This window comes from Marmota flaviventris, chromosome 2 (genome assembly GCF_047511675.1).
Source record: "Marmota flaviventris isolate mMarFla1 chromosome 2, mMarFla1.hap1, whole genome shotgun sequence".
In the NCBI taxonomy this organism is placed as follows: domain Eukaryota; kingdom Metazoa; phylum Chordata; class Mammalia; order Rodentia; family Sciuridae; genus Marmota; species Marmota flaviventris.
Window position 1 is genome coordinate 6776882 of NC_092499.1, and position 21304 is coordinate 6798185.

The 21304-nt window shown below is 46.4% G+C and overlaps 1 protein-coding gene across 5 annotated transcripts in view; it reads right to left on the minus strand.

The window, feature by feature from the left end:
- Window positions 1-21304, minus strand: part of Eml1 (EMAP like 1) — a 162705-nt gene that overhangs the window by 54765 nt on the left and 86636 nt on the right. For all 5 annotated transcript variants that reach the window (XM_071607549.1, XM_071607551.1, XM_071607550.1 and 2 more), the window contains exons 2-3: window positions 14359-14541; window positions 1781-1913 (exon numbers count right to left, since the gene is read on the minus strand). In XM_071607549.1, coding sequence (XP_071463650.1) covers window positions 1781-1913; window positions 14359-14541 — 316 coding nt within the window. The remainder of the gene's footprint in view (window positions 1-1780; window positions 1914-14358; window positions 14542-21304) is intronic.

A 21304-nucleotide genomic window follows, 5' to 3' on the forward strand; every position in this document is an offset into this window, starting at 1 on the left:
GTCTTGCGCCCAGTAGGAATATGCGCAGCGCTGCCAAACTGCACTCTGAAGTCGAGACGGCAAATTCAATGCCACGTGTTTCTTACCATGGTGAAAAAGCCTACCAGATGGAAACCTGCATCTTAAAGAAGCAAGTCAATCTTGTTGATCTCACATCCAGATGAGTCAGTCCTACCCATGCTGCCAGTTAGAATCCAGGTCATTTTGTGTTGGTTACAAATAGAAGTTATTCAAACGAGTACTAAAAAGATGTAAGACGAGGCCAACAGTTGCCTTTTAAAGGTCTGAAGATCACTGCAAAAACAATTTTCTTAAAATTCATGGAAACTAAATTCGTGAAACTCTATGTGATGAAACCCAGCAGAACGTGCGAGGCAAAGGACGGTCTTTATATAAACTCTGTGTCTTCAAAGATGCCAGACATTTGTTTAACGTGGCACCAGCTCAGCACCCATTCTGAAGCTTGACATAATTATTCGAAACCCAGTTGTACCTTGTCACCTTTGGCCCGGTAAAACATCCTCTCCGTATCGGTGACGTGACCCACTCACTCTTCGTCTCAGACACCCAAAACCCAACCCATGGTCTACACTAGAACCCACAAGCCAGGTCTCCACTTGGTACAGGTAATTAAAGCACTGTCCACCACACTCCTGGAAAGCCTGGGGACATCCCGTGGCCCCTGCTGCAGGCATGGCCCACGGCCTGGCTGAGCACTGGGTGTCACCACAGGACACCTTCTTCCTTCAGGGGCCTGTGAATAATAAAGTGCTCTGGGCAGGTTGAGTCACCTGATGTGTCCCAGCCAACGACATGAACCCAACTTCTTCCCAGGGCAGGGCTCCCCCGAGAGTGGCCATCTTGGTCAGTATAAACTGGACATGGGTCAGACAAGAGCCACAGAGGCGTTTTCCAGTACAAACAAGTTTCCTGTGAGAGGGACACAGTTGGACACAGGCCTCAGGCCTCTGCCAAGACAAAGAAGTCTCGCATGAAAGGCTCCCTGCGAACATCCACGGCCAAACCCCCAGGGCCAAACCCCCAGGGCCGGGGCAGGAGAGCTCAGGGCCACTTTCTAGAGAGACCATGAGAGTCACCAGTGCATCAAGGGCAGCAGTTGTCTGTACCTCCGAGCCCACAGGCACTGCAGGGCAGGCCACCAACCCCCAGCGCCAAGGCCATGGGTGTGCTAAGGGACCCGCCCAGTGTGACAAGCCCCGGAGCCAGAGCTGCACAAGAGCTTCTTCAAGGTTTCCATAACGTGTGAGCACCCAGTACTCAATTCCCACAGCCTGCGAGTTTAGACTGGCTATAAACATTAACATTTTAATATGATAATTATGAAACAACAGAAAAGTTAAGAGAAACTACGATCTGGCAAATGACACCAATATCTAGAACTCTGCTGTTAGACACTAGTTAAAAGCAGGAGTTTATCTGAACTTTACAGATAGGAACTTAGAAGTTGCTATGGCAATCTGAATACTGCGGATTTGGGAATACTGCAGATTTGGGAACAACACAGTCACTTTTACCTACACTGTAATCCCATTTGCTTTTATAAAGAGACCCCAAAATGAAAACACAGAATGGCACCCTGTGGTTGTAGCCAGTGATTCACAGACAATTATATCTAAAACAAGAACACTACACTATACAGCTCCCGGAACGGCTGGACTTCAAGTTCTAACCCACACGAAAAACTGGGGACTGTCACATAAAAGGTCACATCTCTTCAAAATCTAAGAAGGGACTGCTTTAGAATTGAGCTAAGGCCTACCTTTTGGTTGCCGGCATAGGGGTTTCCTTCCTGGCCCCGGAGGGGGACGGCAGGGAGCCGCTGGGTTTCTTTGGTAACACGGTGCCATTGTTGACGGTGGTTCTTAAAGGCAGGGTCTGCACCAGTGGTCTTGCTGTAAGACAAGCAGAAGAGGAATCAGAGCGTCCCCTGTAAGTGGTGCTGTACAGAACTTAAGCTCATATAGAAAGGAAGAGGACGCCCATGTTTGGAATCCTTGCAGAGCTGGGTGTGGTGGTGCCCGCCAAGACCCGGGGGGCTGGGGGTTCAGGTGGGAGGATGGCAAGCTCCAGGCCAGCCTGGGCAACTTAAGGAGACCCTGTCTTGAAATACAAAGTGAAGGGCTGGAGGTGGCTCGGTGGGAGAGTGCCCTGGGTTCAACCCCAGTCCTGGAAAATGAAAACAGCCAGAGAGCTGACGCAGGGAGGAAGGCGAGTCCTCCACCACGCAGTGCTCGTCAACCCGGAGGCCAGCTCACACCCCACACAGAAAGGAGCTCAGTGGAATGTGCAAACGGGGCTGGGGCTGGGGCTCAGCAGTAGAACGTTCGCCTAGCTCGAGCGAGGCCCTGGGTTCGATCCTCAGCACCACATAAAAATAAATAAAATAAAGGTATTGTGTCCACCTACAACTAAAAAGTAAATATTAAAAAAAGTGCAAAACTCTGACTTTCTAGAAGCAAGCATCCTAGGGTCTGGTGATGGGATTATAGATACATCACCCAAAGCACAATTCATGAAAGAAAAAAATGGACAGCATGAGCCTCATTGAAATTCTCTTAAATTCCTGAAAGACACTTAAGAGGATGAAAATACAAGTCATTGACTGGGAGAAAATAGTTGTGAATTACATACCTGATAAAGGACTCGCATAAAGAAAATAAAAGGAACTCTCAAAATTCAACAACAAGAAAATAAACAGCCCAGTGTAAAAAACAGGCAAAAGATCTGAAAAGACTTCTACCAAAGAAGATGTACAGATGGCAAATAAGCATATGAAAAGACACTCCCCATCACCTGTCATTAGGGAAATGCAAATTAAAACAATAATGAGATACCTCTACACACCTAGTAGAAGGGCTGAAATCCAGAACAGGTCAGACACCCTTGCTGGCCAGGACGCTGGGCCCCGGGACCCTCCTTCCTTGCTGGAGGGAAAGCAGTCGACACAGCCATTTCGGAAGACAGTCTGGCAGTTTATGAAGCTAAACATAGGCTTACCATATGATCCAGTGATTGTGCTGACACTAGGTATTTACCCAATCCATCTGAAAACTTATGTCTACACAAACCTGCATGTAAATATTTAGAGCAACTTCATTTGTGACTGTCATAAACTGGAAGCAATCAAGATTCCCCTGGACAGGTAAACAGAGAAATAAAGTGCTCTCGTCACAGAGTGGACGTGACTTGGGATTTAAAAGGGACAAACCAAGGTACCAATAGCATGGCTGAGTGAGCCACGCTGGGAGTTTGTGTCGTTCCAGTCACATGACATTCTGGAGGGGCACGTTGGCCGAGGCTGGTGTGGGGTCAAGTAGGAGACGTTCTAGGTTATTCTGTGATGCTGTGGTGGTGGATATATGCACCACGCCTTGTGGAAACCCAGAGACCCACAAAGAGTGGAACTGGATGTAACCAAGTAAAATCCAACGTGGAGATGGGACCTGTGACGGAATGCAGATTGCAAACAAGAATCTACCTGCATTACGAAAACTTTTTTTTTTTTTTTCCCAGCACTGAGGATTGAGCCCAGGACCTCCTGGAGGCTAGGCAAGTGTTCTGCCACACCTCCAGCCACACCTCCAGCCCTGACCCTACTGCAGATGCATGCCACAACCCCGCTGAGCAGGGTGAGGGGAAGTGACCACCTGGAAACTCTGGAGGTCAGAAGAGACTGGAAGACAAAGACAGAGGAACTGCGCAGAGCACGGTGTGCTGGTGGTGACCAGCCCTGGGAGGCAGTGGTGATGGGAGGAGCAGGGTCTCTCACTGGTGGATGAGTGACAGATAGGCAAGGGGGAGATAAGGAGAGAAACACTCAGCGACAGCGAACTCCCAAACCCGGGATTGAGGGGGCAGGCCAAAGGGACACAGGAGCCAACTGAAAGTTCCCAGTGGCCAGAGCTGGAACAGAGCGCTAGATTGTAACCAAAGGGCAGTGTAGGTATTCATAAGCACAGACTAAAAAATAAATGACTGCACTCACCCCGCCCCCCAAAAATAAAATTAAATAAGTAAATGGTTGCATGAATAAATGAACGGGGACACCCCCAGGCAGAATGACAATGTCCATGTTCTTGACTTTTTTTTATAGGTACTCCCTCCAGAAGGCAGGGCTCAATTCCCACTCCTTCAGTGTGGGTGGCCCAGGGACTTCCTTCCAAACAGGACACAAGGTGGAGCAGGGAAAGCCTGACCCCTCACAAGGTGGTCAATATGGGCAGAGGTGAGTCACGCCCAGGGCCTGTACCCCGGCAGGAGATGGGAAGAGAGTGACACTCGCCATGGTCTTCCTGCCTGAAACCACAACCCGAGTCTAACCAGGAGTGTAGAAGGCGGCCCCCTACACTGAAGGCCAAGGAACCCCCTGACCAGAATTCCCCCAAACTGCCCAGTCATCAAAACAGGGGGCCCGTCAGTCTAGCAGGGCCTTGGGAGACAGATGACTAAGCAAAATGGTGTCCTGGATGGATGGGTTCCTGGGACACAGCAAGGGCAGGGGCAGTGAGGAATCTGACAGAGGATGGGCTTTCGTTAACACTGCACCAACGGCGGCCCCGGAGAATCGTGAGCAAGAAGGTCACTGGCACAGGGTCCAGGGGACTGCCTGCCCCTGCAACCCTTCGGTAAATATAAGCTATTCTAAAATTAAAGTTCATTTCAAAACACTAGCATGATTTATTTTGTTAATCACAAAATTAAATCTGCCTTAAATTTAGGGTCTTCAAATTACCCATGACAATTCCACACAAAATGCCAATTTTAAAATACCTTCTAGTGCTGAGGCAGAGGTACTCCCTTGTTATTTTAATGCAAATAAAGTGGAAAGCCAGTAAGCCAGCACCAGGGAGCGGCCCCCCTTCACTCCTGAACTGTCTGCCCGCCATGAGCCTGGCCCTCCTCAGTAGACACGTCGTGGCTCCCATCCAAGACCCCAGTCTCTCTCTCACATCTGCTCTCCTTCCTGCTGTCCGCCTCATCTCAGCCTCCTCTCTCGGCCCGACCCACCTTTCAGTCTCATCCATTCTTTAAGAATACACAGTGGCCGGAGTTATAGCTCAGCAGTAGAGCGCTTGCCTAGCACATGTGAGGCCCTGGGTTCGATCCTCGGCACCACATAAAAACAAATAAAGGTATTGTGTCCATCTACAATAAAAAATTATATATATATAAAAGAATATACATACTGAGTTCCTAATTTGGATGCACCAAATTTGCATCCGCTGGGAACCTCAGAATATGGCTGTATTTGGAAACTGGGTCTTTACAGGTGTTATCAAGGTAGGGAGCCAGATGAAACCGTTGGATTGGGTGGTCCCTAAACACAGTGAGAGTTCCCTCACAAGAAGGCCATGTGTGGACGCCCAGGGGAAGGCTGTGTGAAGAGGCAGGGACCAGCGTGATGTGTCTCCAGCTGAGGAGCACCGAAGACTTCAGGAGCCACCAGAAGCTAGTGGAGCCGTGGAGCAGCGCTCCCTTGGAGTACAGAAGGAACTACCTGCTGACACCTTGATTTGGGCCCAGAGAGTGAGTGGGCTTTGGTGGCACTGTCCTTTTTGTCCCCACTGTTGCTCTCTCTGAGTCTCCCCTCTCAGCCTTCCAGCACCAGCACATCTCCCGCCATCTGCTTCTGTCCAATCCAGTCTCCTTACAGCTCTGGGCAGAACACCCCAGCAACACTCCTGTCTGCCACGCAACTAGCGCGAGCTTCATAAAAGAAGGTTTGATGCATAAAAAATTGCTAGTGAGTTTTAAATTAAAGAGGCAGACTCTCGTTTACCTTTATTCACAGCTCCAGGACGGCTTCTCCTAGCTCCCGCCTCCAGCCACCTAATGCGGTGGCGAGGTTTACAGAAGAGACTATCGAGAGAGGGAGCGCACGCCAGGGAGTGAGCTTTTATTGGGGAACAAAAAATTCAAGGGAAAATCCCATCCAATGAAGGTTAAGGGGGGCAGCATCCCAAGGTCAGGGCCAGCTACTGGGTCTTCGGGGCAGTGGCCAGGCACGCCTCTGCATGGACAAGCCCTCGTACCTGGGACAGGGTGGGGAAGGCTCTGACACGGCTGTGTCTAAGCGCCTCTCACCCAGCCAGGGAGGTAACTCAAATCACGTGCGAGGATGGCCTCCCACACTCCTGGGCCCTGGGGAGCCTGCTGCTGCACCTGCTGCAGTTGGTCAGTCCAGGCAAATGCCACAGCTGGAACGACAGCAGTCCCCGAGCGCGTGGAGCTGGGCAGGGTCAGCAACGTGGAGCACACGGCGTCTCCTGATCAGCACTGAGGCCTGGCCTGACTCCCACTTTACAACCAGGTCTCAGGAGAAGGGAGGCTGGCTTGCCTCCCGAGGGCTGGGCTTACAGGTGTGCTCCACCACACCTGGCTGCTCGATCCTTCTTGAGGGATGGAGCTGAGAGCGGGCACGTGGAAGTGGCAGCTGATGAAGTGGCAGCTGATGTCCCGTGGCCACATCGGCATGGAGGAATGCTCCGTTTTGGACACCAGGGTGCATCCTGAGTGGCATGAGTCATGGTGGAGGGACCTGAGGCGGCCCGGGGTGCTCCTGGGCACACCAGGAGAGCTGGAGGGAGACCCCAGTCACGCTCTCGTCCAGCGTCACTTCTGCACTGATGCCAGGCAAAGGGAGGCAGGTGGCAGAGCAGGGCGGGGACTCAGGTGTAAGGTCAGGAACCAGGGCGCTGGTGCCTGCTATGTCCCCCACTGGCAGTGTGACCACAGGTGAGGCCCGCTGGGCCCTGCTTTCCTTGCCTACAGGGGAAAGGCGTCCATCTAAATGTTGCTTAGGGAATTTCCTGCTCTGCAGTCCATGCCCCTTCACAGGTGAGAAGAGCCTCTGTCAAGTGACACCTGAGGCTTGCAGTTGACCATGCTGCGTCCCTTCCCGTGGGCAGACTGCCAGGTCTGAGGCCTGAGGGACAGCAGCCAGAGCAAGAGGCAGAGCATGTGTGGCCGGTGGTTTCCTGATGCGCCCCACGCTGACCGACAGTCTCACCAACCACCCCGGGTCAAATTCCCTGCAGTCGCACTCCAGTTAGGAGATGGAAAGATCTCTGGCTCTAACTAAAGCACGTCCAGGAAGGCAGCAACGGAAACACTCCCCGAGCCGGGAGTGACCTTTCTCCTCTCATCTTTCTTAATGGGAGTTTTGGGATACCTAGATTTCAAGAGGTACTAATCATGATGATATATTTTCCAAATCGCAGTTGCTGTAAATACAGAATTTCCAGTATAAGCTAGTCAAACCCATATTATTATGGGATTAAGTATCAATCTAAAGATCAACCAATCCCTTTACCTTACATAATATTCATAACTCAGTGTATAATATCTGGTACCTACAACTTCCCATTAGATTGAGAAATAAATGTAATTATACAAAATATGATTTTGTCTATGATTATATGTGGAAATCTGAAGTTTAATTTAGTACATTTGACCATTATGCATCAGGAATCCCTAATTATCACTAGGCCAGGTGGGCCACATCTGTAATCCCCAGTACTTGGGAGGCTGAGGCAGAGGATATAAATAAAATAAAAAGAGCTGGGAAGGAAGTTCAATGGTAGAGCACTTGCCTAGCATGCATAAGGCCCTGGGTTCCGTCTCCAGTACTGCCAAAAAAGAAAAGAAAAGAAAGGAAGAATTCCTAAATATCTATTTCAAAGTCTAAAAGATGTCCATGTTTGGAATAGGAGAAGGCAACCTGGTTTTGCTAAATTGCACAACAAAGTAGATGATTGCTGAGTGCTAGGGAAGATTCCTGTAGTCACCACCACCAGGACCTAGCAAAATCACAGAAGCGTTTGTCCTCTCGCCCAGCAACCCCACTTCTAGGAATCTATCCTAAAGCCGTCCTGGCCAAAATATAAAACACCCTCTGCACGAGGCCAAGCACGGCAGAGCTGTTTGTAAGTAAGACCGCACGACACTGGCCGAGTAAGCCATGGCCCGTCCCCATGTGGAGCTCTAGGCAGCTCTAGAAACGCCCAGCACTGCCCTGCAGGCCTCTAGACACGCCCTTGTGAAGAGGGCAAAGCACAGAGGGCAGTACCTGGTGTTCACTGCCCCACAAACTTGAAGATGTAAAGCAGGCTTGAACCCCTAACTCTTATTTATTTATTAGTACCAGGGGTTGAACCCAGAGGCACTTTACCACTCAGTCACAGCCCAGCCCTAATTATTTTTTATTTTGAGTCAGGGTCTCCATAAGTTGCTTAGAGCCTCAACTTCCTGAGCTGCTGGAATTACAGTTATGTGCCACCATGCCTGGCTTCTTACATCATTAAAAAATATATTTTTTTAAATGAGCTTTGCATGGTGGTCCCAACAGCTCAGGAGGCTGAGGAAGGAGAATTGCAAGTTCAAAGCCAGCCTCAGCAACTTAGAGAAGCCCTAAGCAATTCTGTGAGACCCCGTAAAATACTAAAGTAAAATACTAAAAAGATCTGGGGATGTGGCTCAGTGATTGAAGGCCCCTAGGTTCAATTCCTGGTACCTCCTTCCCCCCAAATTTAAATGATCTAAATGCATAAGTTGAGTTTTAATATATTGATCAACAGGTGGATGAGGCTCTCCATTGTACCATTTTTTAATCTGAATTCTGAGGCGTGGGTATAGTTGTGCAAGAATGGTGTAACATTAAAAATTCAATATAATAAAAATATGTGGAAAATAGACACTAATGAATTGAATTCATGTCATTTGTTAACAACCTAAATGTCCATCAACTGATGCAAGGATAAACAAAATGTTGCATTTAGTAGAAATGTTATTCAGCAATAAAAAGGAACGATGGAGGCCGGGGATATAGCTCAGTGGTAGAGTGCTAGCCTAGTAAGCACTGAAAAAAATAAAAGGGTGACTAAATACACAATAGACATGTCACAACATGGATGCACTTTGGAAGGGTTATGTTAAGTGAGGGAAGACAGTGGTGACAGCCCTGGCACTGTAGGAGCCTGTTTACAGAAGACCCCTGGAGAATGGGAGGACCCACAGGGACAATGGTGTGGCTGCAAGCTGCGAGAGGAGCCACTGGAAATGACTGTGGAGGAGGGCGGGTTCCTACCTGGGTGATATCAAGATTTCTGTGAATATTAAAACCAATACGATAAGTGAAATGCATCTCATATTAAACACAATTTAAAAATCTGCTGTTAAAGGAATGGATCAGGCAATTAGGGAACATGAAGGCTGACTTGATATTAGAGGATGTAAAGGAACTGTCAGTGTTTAATGGTTACTAGGATCAGTAATTTACAGACTTAGGGAAGAGTCCTTGTAGCCTGGAGAGACACACTGACGTGCTGTGAATCAAGTGACACTGGTCTTGGGTTTGCTTTTAGGTGACCCACCACGGAGAGCAGTGGAGTGAGTCCCTGAGGAGGCGGGCAGAGGTGCTGTCCCGCTTCTGTGTACATTTGAACATTTTCGTGTTACAAAGTTTAAGAACAATTTTGACCTCTGAAGAGTTAAGAACATACTCAATGTTTTCTATAAACAGTGCAAAAAACCTACTAAGCCTGGCAGGGCAACTAATGAGAAAGTGAAAGAAACAGGGTCTTCTAGCTAAAGGAGAGAAATTCTCCCCCTGTAATTCACCATTTTGTGAGGAGAAAGATACGGAGAATGTGCATAGACGAGAGATAGAAAAGGCCATTTGCTCCCTGAAATTGGTTAACCAGGATAAAGAACTAAGTTAATTATTCACTGATTCCATGAGGGCAAATAGCTCCAAGTATTGAATTTGTTAGTTGTACCTACCTAATAAAGCCTGAGGAGAGACCACAGCATAATATTTCTACACAAGGGTGTGCTGAATATGGTCTATTATATTGGAAATACTTTGCAAATCAAATTAAATCTTGGTGGATAAAAGTCTTATTTCAAGTCATGCAGCTATTCATTTCTTAACTATTTGGTTTGATTTGAATCATGCTAATTTTGAGTTCTATTGCTAAGACACCTGCATAAGGAAGCAGCCCCCTGGCAAAAAGAATTCCCGGAGTTCTTGCCTAGGGTTGTCCCCAGCCAGCTGAGCAACTGGGACAAATTATCCAGCCTCCTGGAGGCCGTTTTTTCTTGTATAAAAAGAGCACAATAACACCTGCCACGTGGAATTGTGGAGAGGTGAAATTCGCCAACACGTCCAAAATTGCTATTGCAAAGTCCAATCAACAGCAGTAGTTATGAGAACTGTTCTGAAGCTCAGTGTTAAGTTAGGCTAGCACAGGGGCTGGCAGAAGATCTTGGTCTTCGTGGCCAGGGTGGCCGAGGTTAAGGTCTGGGGCTGGAGGGTTTCAGGGTCTTGGAACGGCAGGACTCGCTTGCTGACTGTGCCAACTGAAGCCTTTTGGTTCTTTAGTAATTATCTGATCTATTAATTAATGAAGCTATTAATTAATGTGATTCTCCAATCTATTAATGAGTGGATCCACTAGCTGATATAGCCAATAAAATAGTTTCCAAAGGCACATTAAAGTATTTTAAAAGATAAGCTGCCTAACTGTAGTCTGAACGAATGAGCATAATTTAAAATAAGAAATATGAACTACTTGCTGGTTCCTGAGTAACAAGAGATAATCCCAGATACATGGAAGAATAGCAAATTTTAATCTACATTTTACATTTAAAATTCCAGCACTAACATGGAAATCAGCCATGCCTGCACACAATGGATCTTTTATGAAGTGAACCCCACACCCTGATCCTTGAGAACACGTGGGAGCAAACCCGCCTCCTGACGTTGCTAAGAGCCCTGCTGTCCACCTCAGTCTGCAGTAAAAAAGAAGTGATCTTTAAAACATTTTTTTCCTGCCTATTAAGGACTAGGTACCACAGAACACTTAGAAACAAACTAAAATTATATAAAAAGTAAAACATTTAATCCCACACTCAGAAAAAAAACATTACCAACTTTTGGTCAACTTCATTCCAGTCTTCTCTGCATAACTTTCATCTCTACTTGAAGTGACACTGTATTCAATTCTATATCCTGCTTTTGACTTAAAACACCAAACAAGCACTTTCCCTCTTATTACCAATTCTCAGCCTTTTCTAAGACTGAACAGGACTTAGCCATATGGAAGTAACCGATTTGGGGCCTGCCCTGTTGCTGGCTGGCCCTATTGCTTCCCATTCAGGGTCTCCACTGTGCCCAGCTCTGCAGGGATCCCTGCATCCCTCAAGCGTCTGCTCTCTCCATATCACAATAGCAGCATCTACAGGGTCTGCTCACTGTGCTCGGCCAGCAGCGAGACCCCCACTCCAGTCACGTCTCTGAAAAACAATAATACCAGCAGGAACGTTAAGATAGGCCTCGGGGATGGTGTTGTGGCTCAGCAGTAGAGCGCTCGCCGGGCATGTGCGAGGCACTGGGTTCGATCCTCAGCACCACATAAAAATAAGTAAATAAAATAAAGGTATTGTGTCCAACTACAACTCATATGTATGTGTATGTATGTGTGTGTGTATATGTGTGTGTGTGTGTATATATATAAAATTTTTTTAAAAAAGAAGAAGATAGGCCTCCATAAACTTCAAACTACTGGGTTATCTCTTCTCCACTATATGGTAATCCAAGGTCAGCAAAATGGGGACACGCCGAGTGGAACAAACTGTTCCTATGGTCCATGAGCCCCCAGGCAGCACTGAGGCTAGCGAGTATTAACTGCAGGCTAACAGTCAAGGACACCACCCGCAAAGACGGCCACATCAGGCACCGGCTTCCAGCTGAACCACCTGAGCACTCTGAATGTTCCCTGGCTTCTAAGGCAGCCTCTTCCTTTGTGGTGCAACCGCCCACGCTGTCACCTAGGCAAAGAACAAGGATACACACCTGCAGCTCCAAACATTGAGCCTAGAGTTTCTGTCAGTTAATCTTGGGGTTGGGGGAGTCCCTTAATATTTAAAGCTCAGAATGCCTGTGTCCAGCCTATCTCAAAGCTGTAACAGGAACAAGAGCCAAAATATTGCAAAATGATAACAATAACAGAGGTCAAGCATCCCTGATCCAAGAATCCAAAATGCCCCCCAAATCTGAAACTTTTTGAACACTGACATGACACCACAGTAGAAAATTCCACACATGACAGGTTGCAGTAAAAATACAGGCATGCAGAATCACTGTAGAAAACTGCTGCTCCGCCTGGATCCGGAGTGGCTCCCAAAGGCCCTGTTTTCATGGACTGTTCCCAGCTTGGGGCTACTGGAAGACATGGGCCTAGTGGGAGGTCTTCTGGTAAGTGGGGGCGTGCCCTGGAAGGGCACATTTTTTATCCACTCTGAGGCCGTGAGGTGCATGGATTCGTCATGCAATGTCACCATGATGTGTTGCCTTGCCACAAGCCCAGAGCCATGACACTAGTCAATCATGGACCAAAACTGTGAGCCAAAATAAAACTTTCCTTTTTATGAGTTGACTGTCTCAGGCATCTGCACAGTTAATGGAGAACTGATTAACAAGATGACCTTCTGGTACATAAGGTGTATAAGAAACATACATAAAAAAAAAAAAAAAGAAACATACATGAATTTTGTTAGGATTCATCCCTAAGATATTTCATGAAGTATATGTAACTATTTCAAAATCTGAAAAAGTTAGAAATACTTCTGATCCGAGTGTTTCAGGTAAGACATGCTTTACCTGTAATAACACAGCCTCTCAAAACCCTAACGTATCTCACAGAGGAAACTCTACACCAAACTGTGGCTATAGAGTGCAGGGTCAGGCCACGGTGCAACGCCATGGCCAAGGGGCAGCTCTCTACAGAGGGGCACCCACAGCTTCTGATGCATATGCTCCCCTCCCCTGTCCTCCCCTGCCCTCCCCCCCTTAGCTGCACAGTGCGCAGAAACCACGCCTGCTCCCGGGAGACCTCCCACTCGTCCACTTTCTGTGGACTCCATCTCTCAGTGACCTGCTGGCTTTCATGATTAGATTCATTTTCACTTATGAAGAGCAAGGTATAAAAAAAAGTCAGGTAACTATGAAAAAAAAATCATTTCTCTTAGAAGAAGTTTTACAAACACCAAGCTTCCTCATAATCAAGAAAATAAAACTCCTGGGCAAGCCCTTTATATTGTTTTTCCCCTACTTTTCTAAAAATAAAATTTTAGAAATTTGAATCTTCATAAGGCAACTGCTTCAAATGTACCCTCTGGGATACAGTCGTCATCACATTTATTTTTGGAAAGCTGAGTAGGTCAAGAATACCTAAAATAACCTGGTTTCTATTTAAAATACCCTGATCACTTTGCAACTCAGAAGGAAAAAAAGATTACTTAAAACAATTATTCAAAATATAGACATCCGCTAAGCATGTGTATCTCACACACAGTGGGTCAGGACTCCCCTGAAGGACAAAGAGAGAGATTTCCTTTCCCAGATGTGTGAAAACGCAGCCAAGTACTTGAGAAAAAAATTAAGAGATACGCTGGACAGTCATCTCCACGCCAAGAAAAACACATTAACTGTGATGTGATCTGCTGAATCCAAACAAAAAAGAAAGGCATTTTTCAAGGGATCTCAACATGTTCTTACCAAAGGAACCTTTCAGCCATGACGGCAGCCACCGTGAACACGTTGTGGCAGAAGAGCAATGGCACCCATTCAGTGCAGGCCTCGGGGCCCACCCAGTCAGGGAGACGTTTCCGAGGTATTTATTCCCCAAATTTTAAGCAGTACTTACCACAAATACTTTTTAATGCCTCCTTCCCAGGAGCCACAGGACATGAAACGGTGACTTAAATTTGCCAGAAATCCACTGGCACAGACCTCTGCACAGGTGCCCCCGGCCCCACCCCATGGCAGAGAAGACTCGAGACAGAAGGGGAGGCCAGGAGGAGTGCCCCAGCCAGGCAGGGAAGTCAGTGACACCATCAGGACTCAGAGCTCCTCAAGGAGGGGCCCCACCTCTGTGCCCTGGCTGGGGGCCTCCTGGGTGGCGTACATCAGTGAAGCGTGTGCTGTGCGAGCTGAGGGCACAGACAGAGATGGGAGCTGGCAGCAACCAATCCCTGCGGGGCCCTCCGAGGGGCCACAAGGAGCGGTTCCTCTGCAGGCTCTAGCCCCACTGCCTTGATGAACACGGATCTCAGCAGGGCATGTGGACAGTCCCTTCTCCGACCCAAAGAGCATTGAATGACCACACAAATGCACACCCCCTAGGCAGTGTGATTCACCAACATTGTGCCAAAAATACTGCCACACTCCGCGTGGTTGTTTTGACAGGGCGAATTGTTGTACTGTGATTCTGAGTTTTGCTGCTGTCAGCAATCTCAATGAGACCCGTGCCGCCCTCGTTCCTGAATAATGCCCACCTTTGGTAGGTCCTTTCCTGTTGAGCACAGCCTGCTGCTCCTCAGTGATGTTCAGCCGCCGAACCACGTCAGCCAGCGCTGACTTGAGCAGCTGGATGTCGTCTTCCTGCATCTGGACCCGCTGCTCCAAGGAGGCGATGCGGTCTGACACCTCCATGCTACTCGCGGCAGACGCGCTGTCATCTAAGCCAAAGGGAAGATGGGGAGAGTTTTAGACGCTCTCAGAGCAATCACATCTCCAAACACAGGCTGGCACAAGGCTCCAACTAGGCTGTAAATTGTGCATTGTTAATTGTAATTTATAAACTGAAAATGAAAATTGTAATTTATAAACTCGAAACTTGAGAGACACAGACAGAATGAAAAGAGCGCAAGAGAAGGCAGATCTGTCCCAGCATTGCCACGTGCTCCAGCCCTCCCTCCTCCCGTGCTCCAGCCCTCCCTCCTCCCGTGCTCCAGCCCTCCCTCCTCCCGTGCTCCAGCCCTCCCTCCTCCCGTCCTCCAGCCCTCCCTCCTCCCGTGCTCCAGCTCTCCCTCCTCCTGTGCTCCAGCCCTCCCTCTTCCCGTGCTCCAGCCCTCCCTCCTCCCGTGCTCCAGCCCTCCCTCCTCCCGTGCTCCAGCTCTCCCTCCTCCCGTGCTCCAGCCCTCCCTCCTGTGATCCAGCCCTCCCTCCTCCCGTGATCCAGCCCTCCCTCCTCCCGTGCTCCAGCCCTCCCTCCTGTGATCCAGCCCTCCCTCCTCCCGTCCTCCAGCCCTCCCTCCTCCCGTGCTCCAGCTCTCCCTCCTCCCGTGCTCCAGCTCTCCCTACTGTGCTCCAGCTCTCCCTCCTCCCGTGCTCCAGCTCTCCCTACTGTGCTCCAGCCCTCCCTCCTCCCGTGCTCCAGCTCTCCCTCCTCCCGTGCTCCAGCTCTCCCTCCTCCCGTGCTCCAGCCCTCCCTCCTCCCGTCCTCCAGCCCTCCCTCCTCCCGTGCTCCAGCCCTCCCTCCTCCCGTCCTCCAGCCCTCCCTCCTCCCGTGCTCCAGCCCTCCCTCCTCCCGTGCTCCAGCTCTCCCTCCTCCTGTGCTCCTTTCATTCTGACTGTGCCTCTCAAGTTTCAACTGTGGTTTTAACTGCTGTTGTTCTTTTCTGCAGGTTGGCCAACTTACTGTCTTTTCTATGACATTAAGAATTCGGAAGTAGAAGGGATGCAGGCATCTGTCCACTTCACCTGCACAGAAGTCTGTTCTGCCTGGTCTGCTGGCTTGTGTTCAGCCATGCTGACGGTAGGCCACACAGGGCTATGTCAGTTGAGTTTGAAGAACAAAGTGCCGAGTGGCCCAGTGTACTTGGTACACAGCATCGCACCCCCCCATGCCCCACAGCCAGGCGCTCGGGCATCCTTCTGCCTCTCCGGCCTCCCTGCCACTGTCCTCCCCTTCGCCTACCTTGCTCCAGGGGGCTGGCCTCTCCTCCCCTCGGGATTTTTGTTTCTGCATTGCCTTTGCTTGGGCTGTTTCTCAGCCAACTTTTTGCATGACCAAATTCTTATGCTTGAGACTCAACTCAAATAGGAGCTTTTTGGAGAACCTTCACAAAAACTTTATCTAAAGCTGTTACTTTCTATTTCATTGACCTTATTTATTGAACAGCATGTTCTAAAAACTATAATGGTCTTGCTGGCATGTTCACTGCTACCTTTCCACGTAGAATGTGAGCATTGTGGAGGGATTTCTGCTTTGGGGCATGTCAGACTAAAAGACCCTCCTGGAAGCACCCTCCACCCCATGCAGAAACCAAAAGCCTGAAGTAGCATTAAAAAAAAAAAAACTATGTGAAGGTACAGGGAAGAGAACAGAAACATACACTCTGGTGGGCACTCACACTTGCCCTAGTTGGAAGCTCACTCACCCTAATGAGAGCTCATAGATTCTGATGGGGAGCTCACACTGAGACTCTGGTGGACAGCACACTTAAGACTATGGTTGGGAGCTCACACTTGGACTCTGGTGGGCACTCACATTTAATCTCCAGAGGGATGCTCACACTCAACACTGAAGACTTCGCATTCACTTAGAAGAAGTAATGTAGGAAACTATACAAGAAGCCTGTCTCATTGCTTTTACCCTGGGGCTAAGCAGTACACTCAGTGGTGAGGGTCCAAGTGGTAAACTTTGAAATATTTTTGCCCTAAGAAATTAAAAAAAAAAAAAAATCAAGTCAGGAAACATTACTGGAAAAGGTGGGGAAATCCTACAAGGAAAAAAGCAAGAGAAGGGTCCCCAAATCCCATCTGCCCAAATCTCTGACTGATCTGTGAACTGCACACATGGAACAGAGAAGTACTCCAGCCAACCGCAAAACATCAGAACTTAGAGTGGAGCTGTTGGCCCAGAAATAGGGTCTGTAGCTGAAGTCCAGACAAGAACAGCACCTATTAACACAAAGGAAACACCACCAAAGAAAAAAGATATCATGTAGATGACACCATGTAGCTTAACATTCACAATGCCCAGCACATAATTCAAAATAACCAAACACACTAAGAATAAAGAAAAGGAGCACATTCTCAAGAGAAGAGAAAATAGAATTGAGTCCAATCTCAAGAGGAACAAAATATTGAAACTATCAGATGAGGAATTTTAAATAGATATTATAACTATTCTAAAAAGGAAAATTAACATTCTTTCAGTGAATAAAAATTCAGTAAAGAAATGGGAAATCCCAGCAGAATAGAAACAATTAAAAAGAGAACCAAATATACATTCCAAAACTTATACATATATATAACATACACACAATTTCTGAAATAAAAAGTTCACTGCATGGACAACAACTGAAAGGACACAAAGAGGAAAGATCAAGAAAACCTGAAAGCAGGCATATCGGAAGCAATGAATATGAAGGACACAGAAAAAAGCCTGACCAAAAATTAAGAGAGCCGTGGGAATCTGATAGGCACTCTCAGCAGTCCAACACACACTTAAATGGCACACAAGGAAAAGCAAGAGAATAGGGCAAAAACAAAATCTAAAAAACAATGGTCCAAATATGCCAAATCTGATGTGCAGGAATATACAATTGCAAAATGCTAATCAAATACCAAGAAATAGATGGCCATGATTAATTTCTCTAACAAAAAATTATATGGGTACTGTTTATGATATTTTTAAAAAGCTAGACCCAACTATAAGCTGTCAACAAGAAATGCACTTCAATATGAAGATACAGATAGAATGGAAGTAAATGAATAGAAAAAATACACCATGCAAACAGTAAGCAAAAGAAGGCTGGACTACTATTAATGTCAAATAAACTAGGTGTCTAATAAAGTGTATATTAGACACACAGTCATTTCACAATGAAAAAAAGGGATAAAAACCAGGAAGATTCAACAATCTAAACATGTGTGTGCCCAATATAGAGCTTCAAAATACAGGAAGCAAAATTTGACTGAGTTGAAATGTAAAATAGATGATTCTACAATTTTTCCTGAAATTTTACACCCCATCTTTCAGTGACTGATGAACAACTAATAAAAAAAAAAAAAAAATCAGTGAAGTCACAAATAATCTAATAATATAAACAACACTTACTTGCTACAGACAGAAAACCACACCTATATGACAGTATATATGGTACATTTGCCAGGATACATCAAATCTGAGCCATAAAACAGATTTGAACAAGCTTACAGATTTAAAAAGTACATTTCTGACTACAATGGTATTAAAATAAAAATTTTAAACAATAAGACAATAAATATTTGTAAGTTAAATACTTCTTAAGTCAAAGAAGAAATCACAGGAGAAATTAGAAAATTGTTTCATTGAAAGGTAATAAAAATACAATGTATCAAAATGTATGAGAGGCAGCTAAATCAGGCTTTGAGGGAAATCAATAGCTTCAAATCCCTGTATTAGGAAAGATTGATTAAATGTAAGTTTCACAAAACAGGGGTCTTTTTTGCTAGTTCACTGCTCTATGACTTGGTCCCTAACACAAAATAGGAACTCAATAAATATTTGGTAAATAATTGAAAAATGGGTAAACAATCATTTTTAAAGCATGCATTAAATTAGATGATGGGGATATATAGATGACTGATTCACTGACCCATATCCTTAAGAAGTTCTCTGTCGAATGGAGAAGAGACATGCCCACAAGTTTTAATTGATACATTGACAAATTGTATACAATTGATAAATTTATACAATTGATAAATTGTATAATTCAGAAATACACAAAGTGATAGGCAAATACACAGATGGGAACATTAACTATATCTGGAAAAATAGGATCATGTAGGGGTTGGTTCCTATATGCAAGCTCTGTCAACTCTATAAATAATAGGTAATTGTTTCATACACAGAAATATTTTTTAAGTGTGTCTGTGATACCTCTGAGAAAGAATAACACATTAAATATCTGTAAATTAACAGAACTTATTAACTATCTAAGTACATTTAAAACTTCTAAACTCACCTGGACATGGTGGTGCATACCTGAGGCAGAAGGATTACAAATTCAAGGCCAGCCTCAGTAACTTGGTGAGACCCTATCTCAAGATAAAAAATAAAAAAGGCTAGGGATGTAGTTCAGTGGTAGAGAGACCCTTGGGCCCAATCCCCAGTGACAAAGGGGAGGGCTGCAAGATGTAGTTCAGTGGTAGAACCTCTGGGTTCAATCCACTGTACTACAAAATAATAATTATTATTATCATAAAACTGATAAACTCTGGGAAAAAAACATTGCGTCAGTCCTTTTTCTAACTTTATTTTATTACTTTTTATTTTTTTGCAGTGCAGGGAATCAAACCTAGGGCACACTCAAGCTAGGCAAGCATTTTTTCATTGAACTACATCCCCTATCTCATCAAAGCCTTTTAAACAGTATATCCTAGCCATATCTCTTTAAAGAATCAAACTATGAAGCCTGAAAAACTTGAAATATCCTCTCTCACTCTCCTCCTCTCCTAGAACTCTAGGTGTCATTTCCGTGCTCATACAGAATCCCATTGCATGTCAGGAGTACTGGTGGGTCTCTGGGCCTGCCTTTCCTCTGTCCCTCCCTGTAGATGAAGGCACACACACAGTGCATTTAGACTCAACAGTGAGAAAACCAACAACCCAATTTAAAAAATCGTGAGAGAAAACAGGCAAAAGACTTGAACATGATAAGATGCTCAAGGTCATTAGTCACCATGGAAAGCACACTGAGCAAGCAGGTGCATGAAGGTGCAGACCTGCCACCCCTGCACTCGGAGGGGGTGGCAGGTGGATTGCCTGAGCCCATGAATTCGAGACCAGTCCCAGCAAAATAGTGAGACATGTCTCAAAAGAAAGACTGGAGATATGGCAAGCATTGCAGTGGTAAAAGAATGCTGACACCACCAAATGCAACAACATCCAGCAAAGGAAACCCTCCTCCGGGCAGCCAGCACACAGGGCGGTCTGACCCCTTGGAAGGCAGGTTGGCACTCTCACAGAGTCAACAAGCACTTTCCTTAGGACCTAGCTCTTCCCAGGTCCTTACTCTAGAGAAACGAACACATCCAGATACAGGTCTGTCTCCGTGGCTCTACTGGTGAACGGACAGAGTGTGGCATCCGCACAGCCGAGCACAGCTGAGCAACAGAAAGTGAACCAGGTCACCCAGAACAACATGGGTGGGTCTCAAAAATGTTACCTGAGTGAAGGGAGCCAGTAGCAAAAGGTGAGTGGATAGGAATCCATGCAATGACACTCTCCAAGACAACCATAGAGGAGAACAGATGGGGTCACCAGGGGTTGAGAGGGGCGTGGCGCAGGGGAATTGGGGGTGGATGATTACAGTGCTCTGTATCCTCAAAGCATGCAGCTGTGCAAATCCATATGGTATTCCAATGACTGAATTACCTCGAAACCGCTTTCCTTATGTTAACCTACAAAATAGCTTTGTGATAGTCCAAGTGCAATAAGATTCATGCACTGGCTTTGCCAGTTTGGGAGGTCATACTTCTGCTTGTTGGGACTGGTTGCCATTAGACTCTGATATCCCAGCTGAGAAATGCTTCTCTGAAACAATACGTGCTGCCCAGGGGAAGAGACACCCCTCAGCGCTGCCCGACTCCTGCGAGGGCAGCAGGTCTGTGGAATTCCTCCACTGTCCTTTGACCTGGAGAGTAGAGTAGGAAGCCCCACTTCAGATGTGAAACAAACTGGGAGAGAGAAGTGGGAAGATAAAAGGTGTTTTATATCTGTTTTCCCTCAGAGGAGCAGCAATCGAGCAGCCTAAGGTAATTTGCTCAGGTGTGATCAAAAGAAAGGGCGGGCAGGTCTGACCACAACTGTGGCAGGGGAGTCTGGCCAAGCCAGCTTCGTCGGGGGTCTCTGGCCCAGGAGGAGGCAGGGAGGTCTCAGGTGGGGAACCATTCGGGGGCTAAGTGGGTGAAAGAGGCACACCCTGGATGCAAATGCCAACATGGCTGCTTTTAAGTGACCGAGGGCATACGGGTTAATCTCTAGGTACCTCAATTTCTCCTGCAGTAAAATAGGGACAACAGCAGTATCTACTTTGAAGGGTTATGGTAATGTCAAGTGAGTTAATAAATGTAGAGCACTTGGAATATATATACATATAAGTTATGGATGGATACAATATCTTTGTTTTATTTATTTTTGTACTTATTTTTTATATGGTACTGAGAATCAAACCCAGTGCCTCATGCATGCAAGGCAAGCGCTCATCCACTGAGCTACAACCCCAACCCCCATTTTTTATATATAGGGTGAATATATAAATGTAATCTATTTGTTATTATTACCAATTACCAAAGTAAATTCAAATTTAACATTTCCTTTGAAATTTCTATGTGCTAATATGCAAATTGGCATTGAATAAGTAATTAGAAACTGGTATTTTAATATATATAATATTTTTTAAGTTATGAGAATGCTATAGTTTGGATGGTAAATGTTGCCCAAAAGTC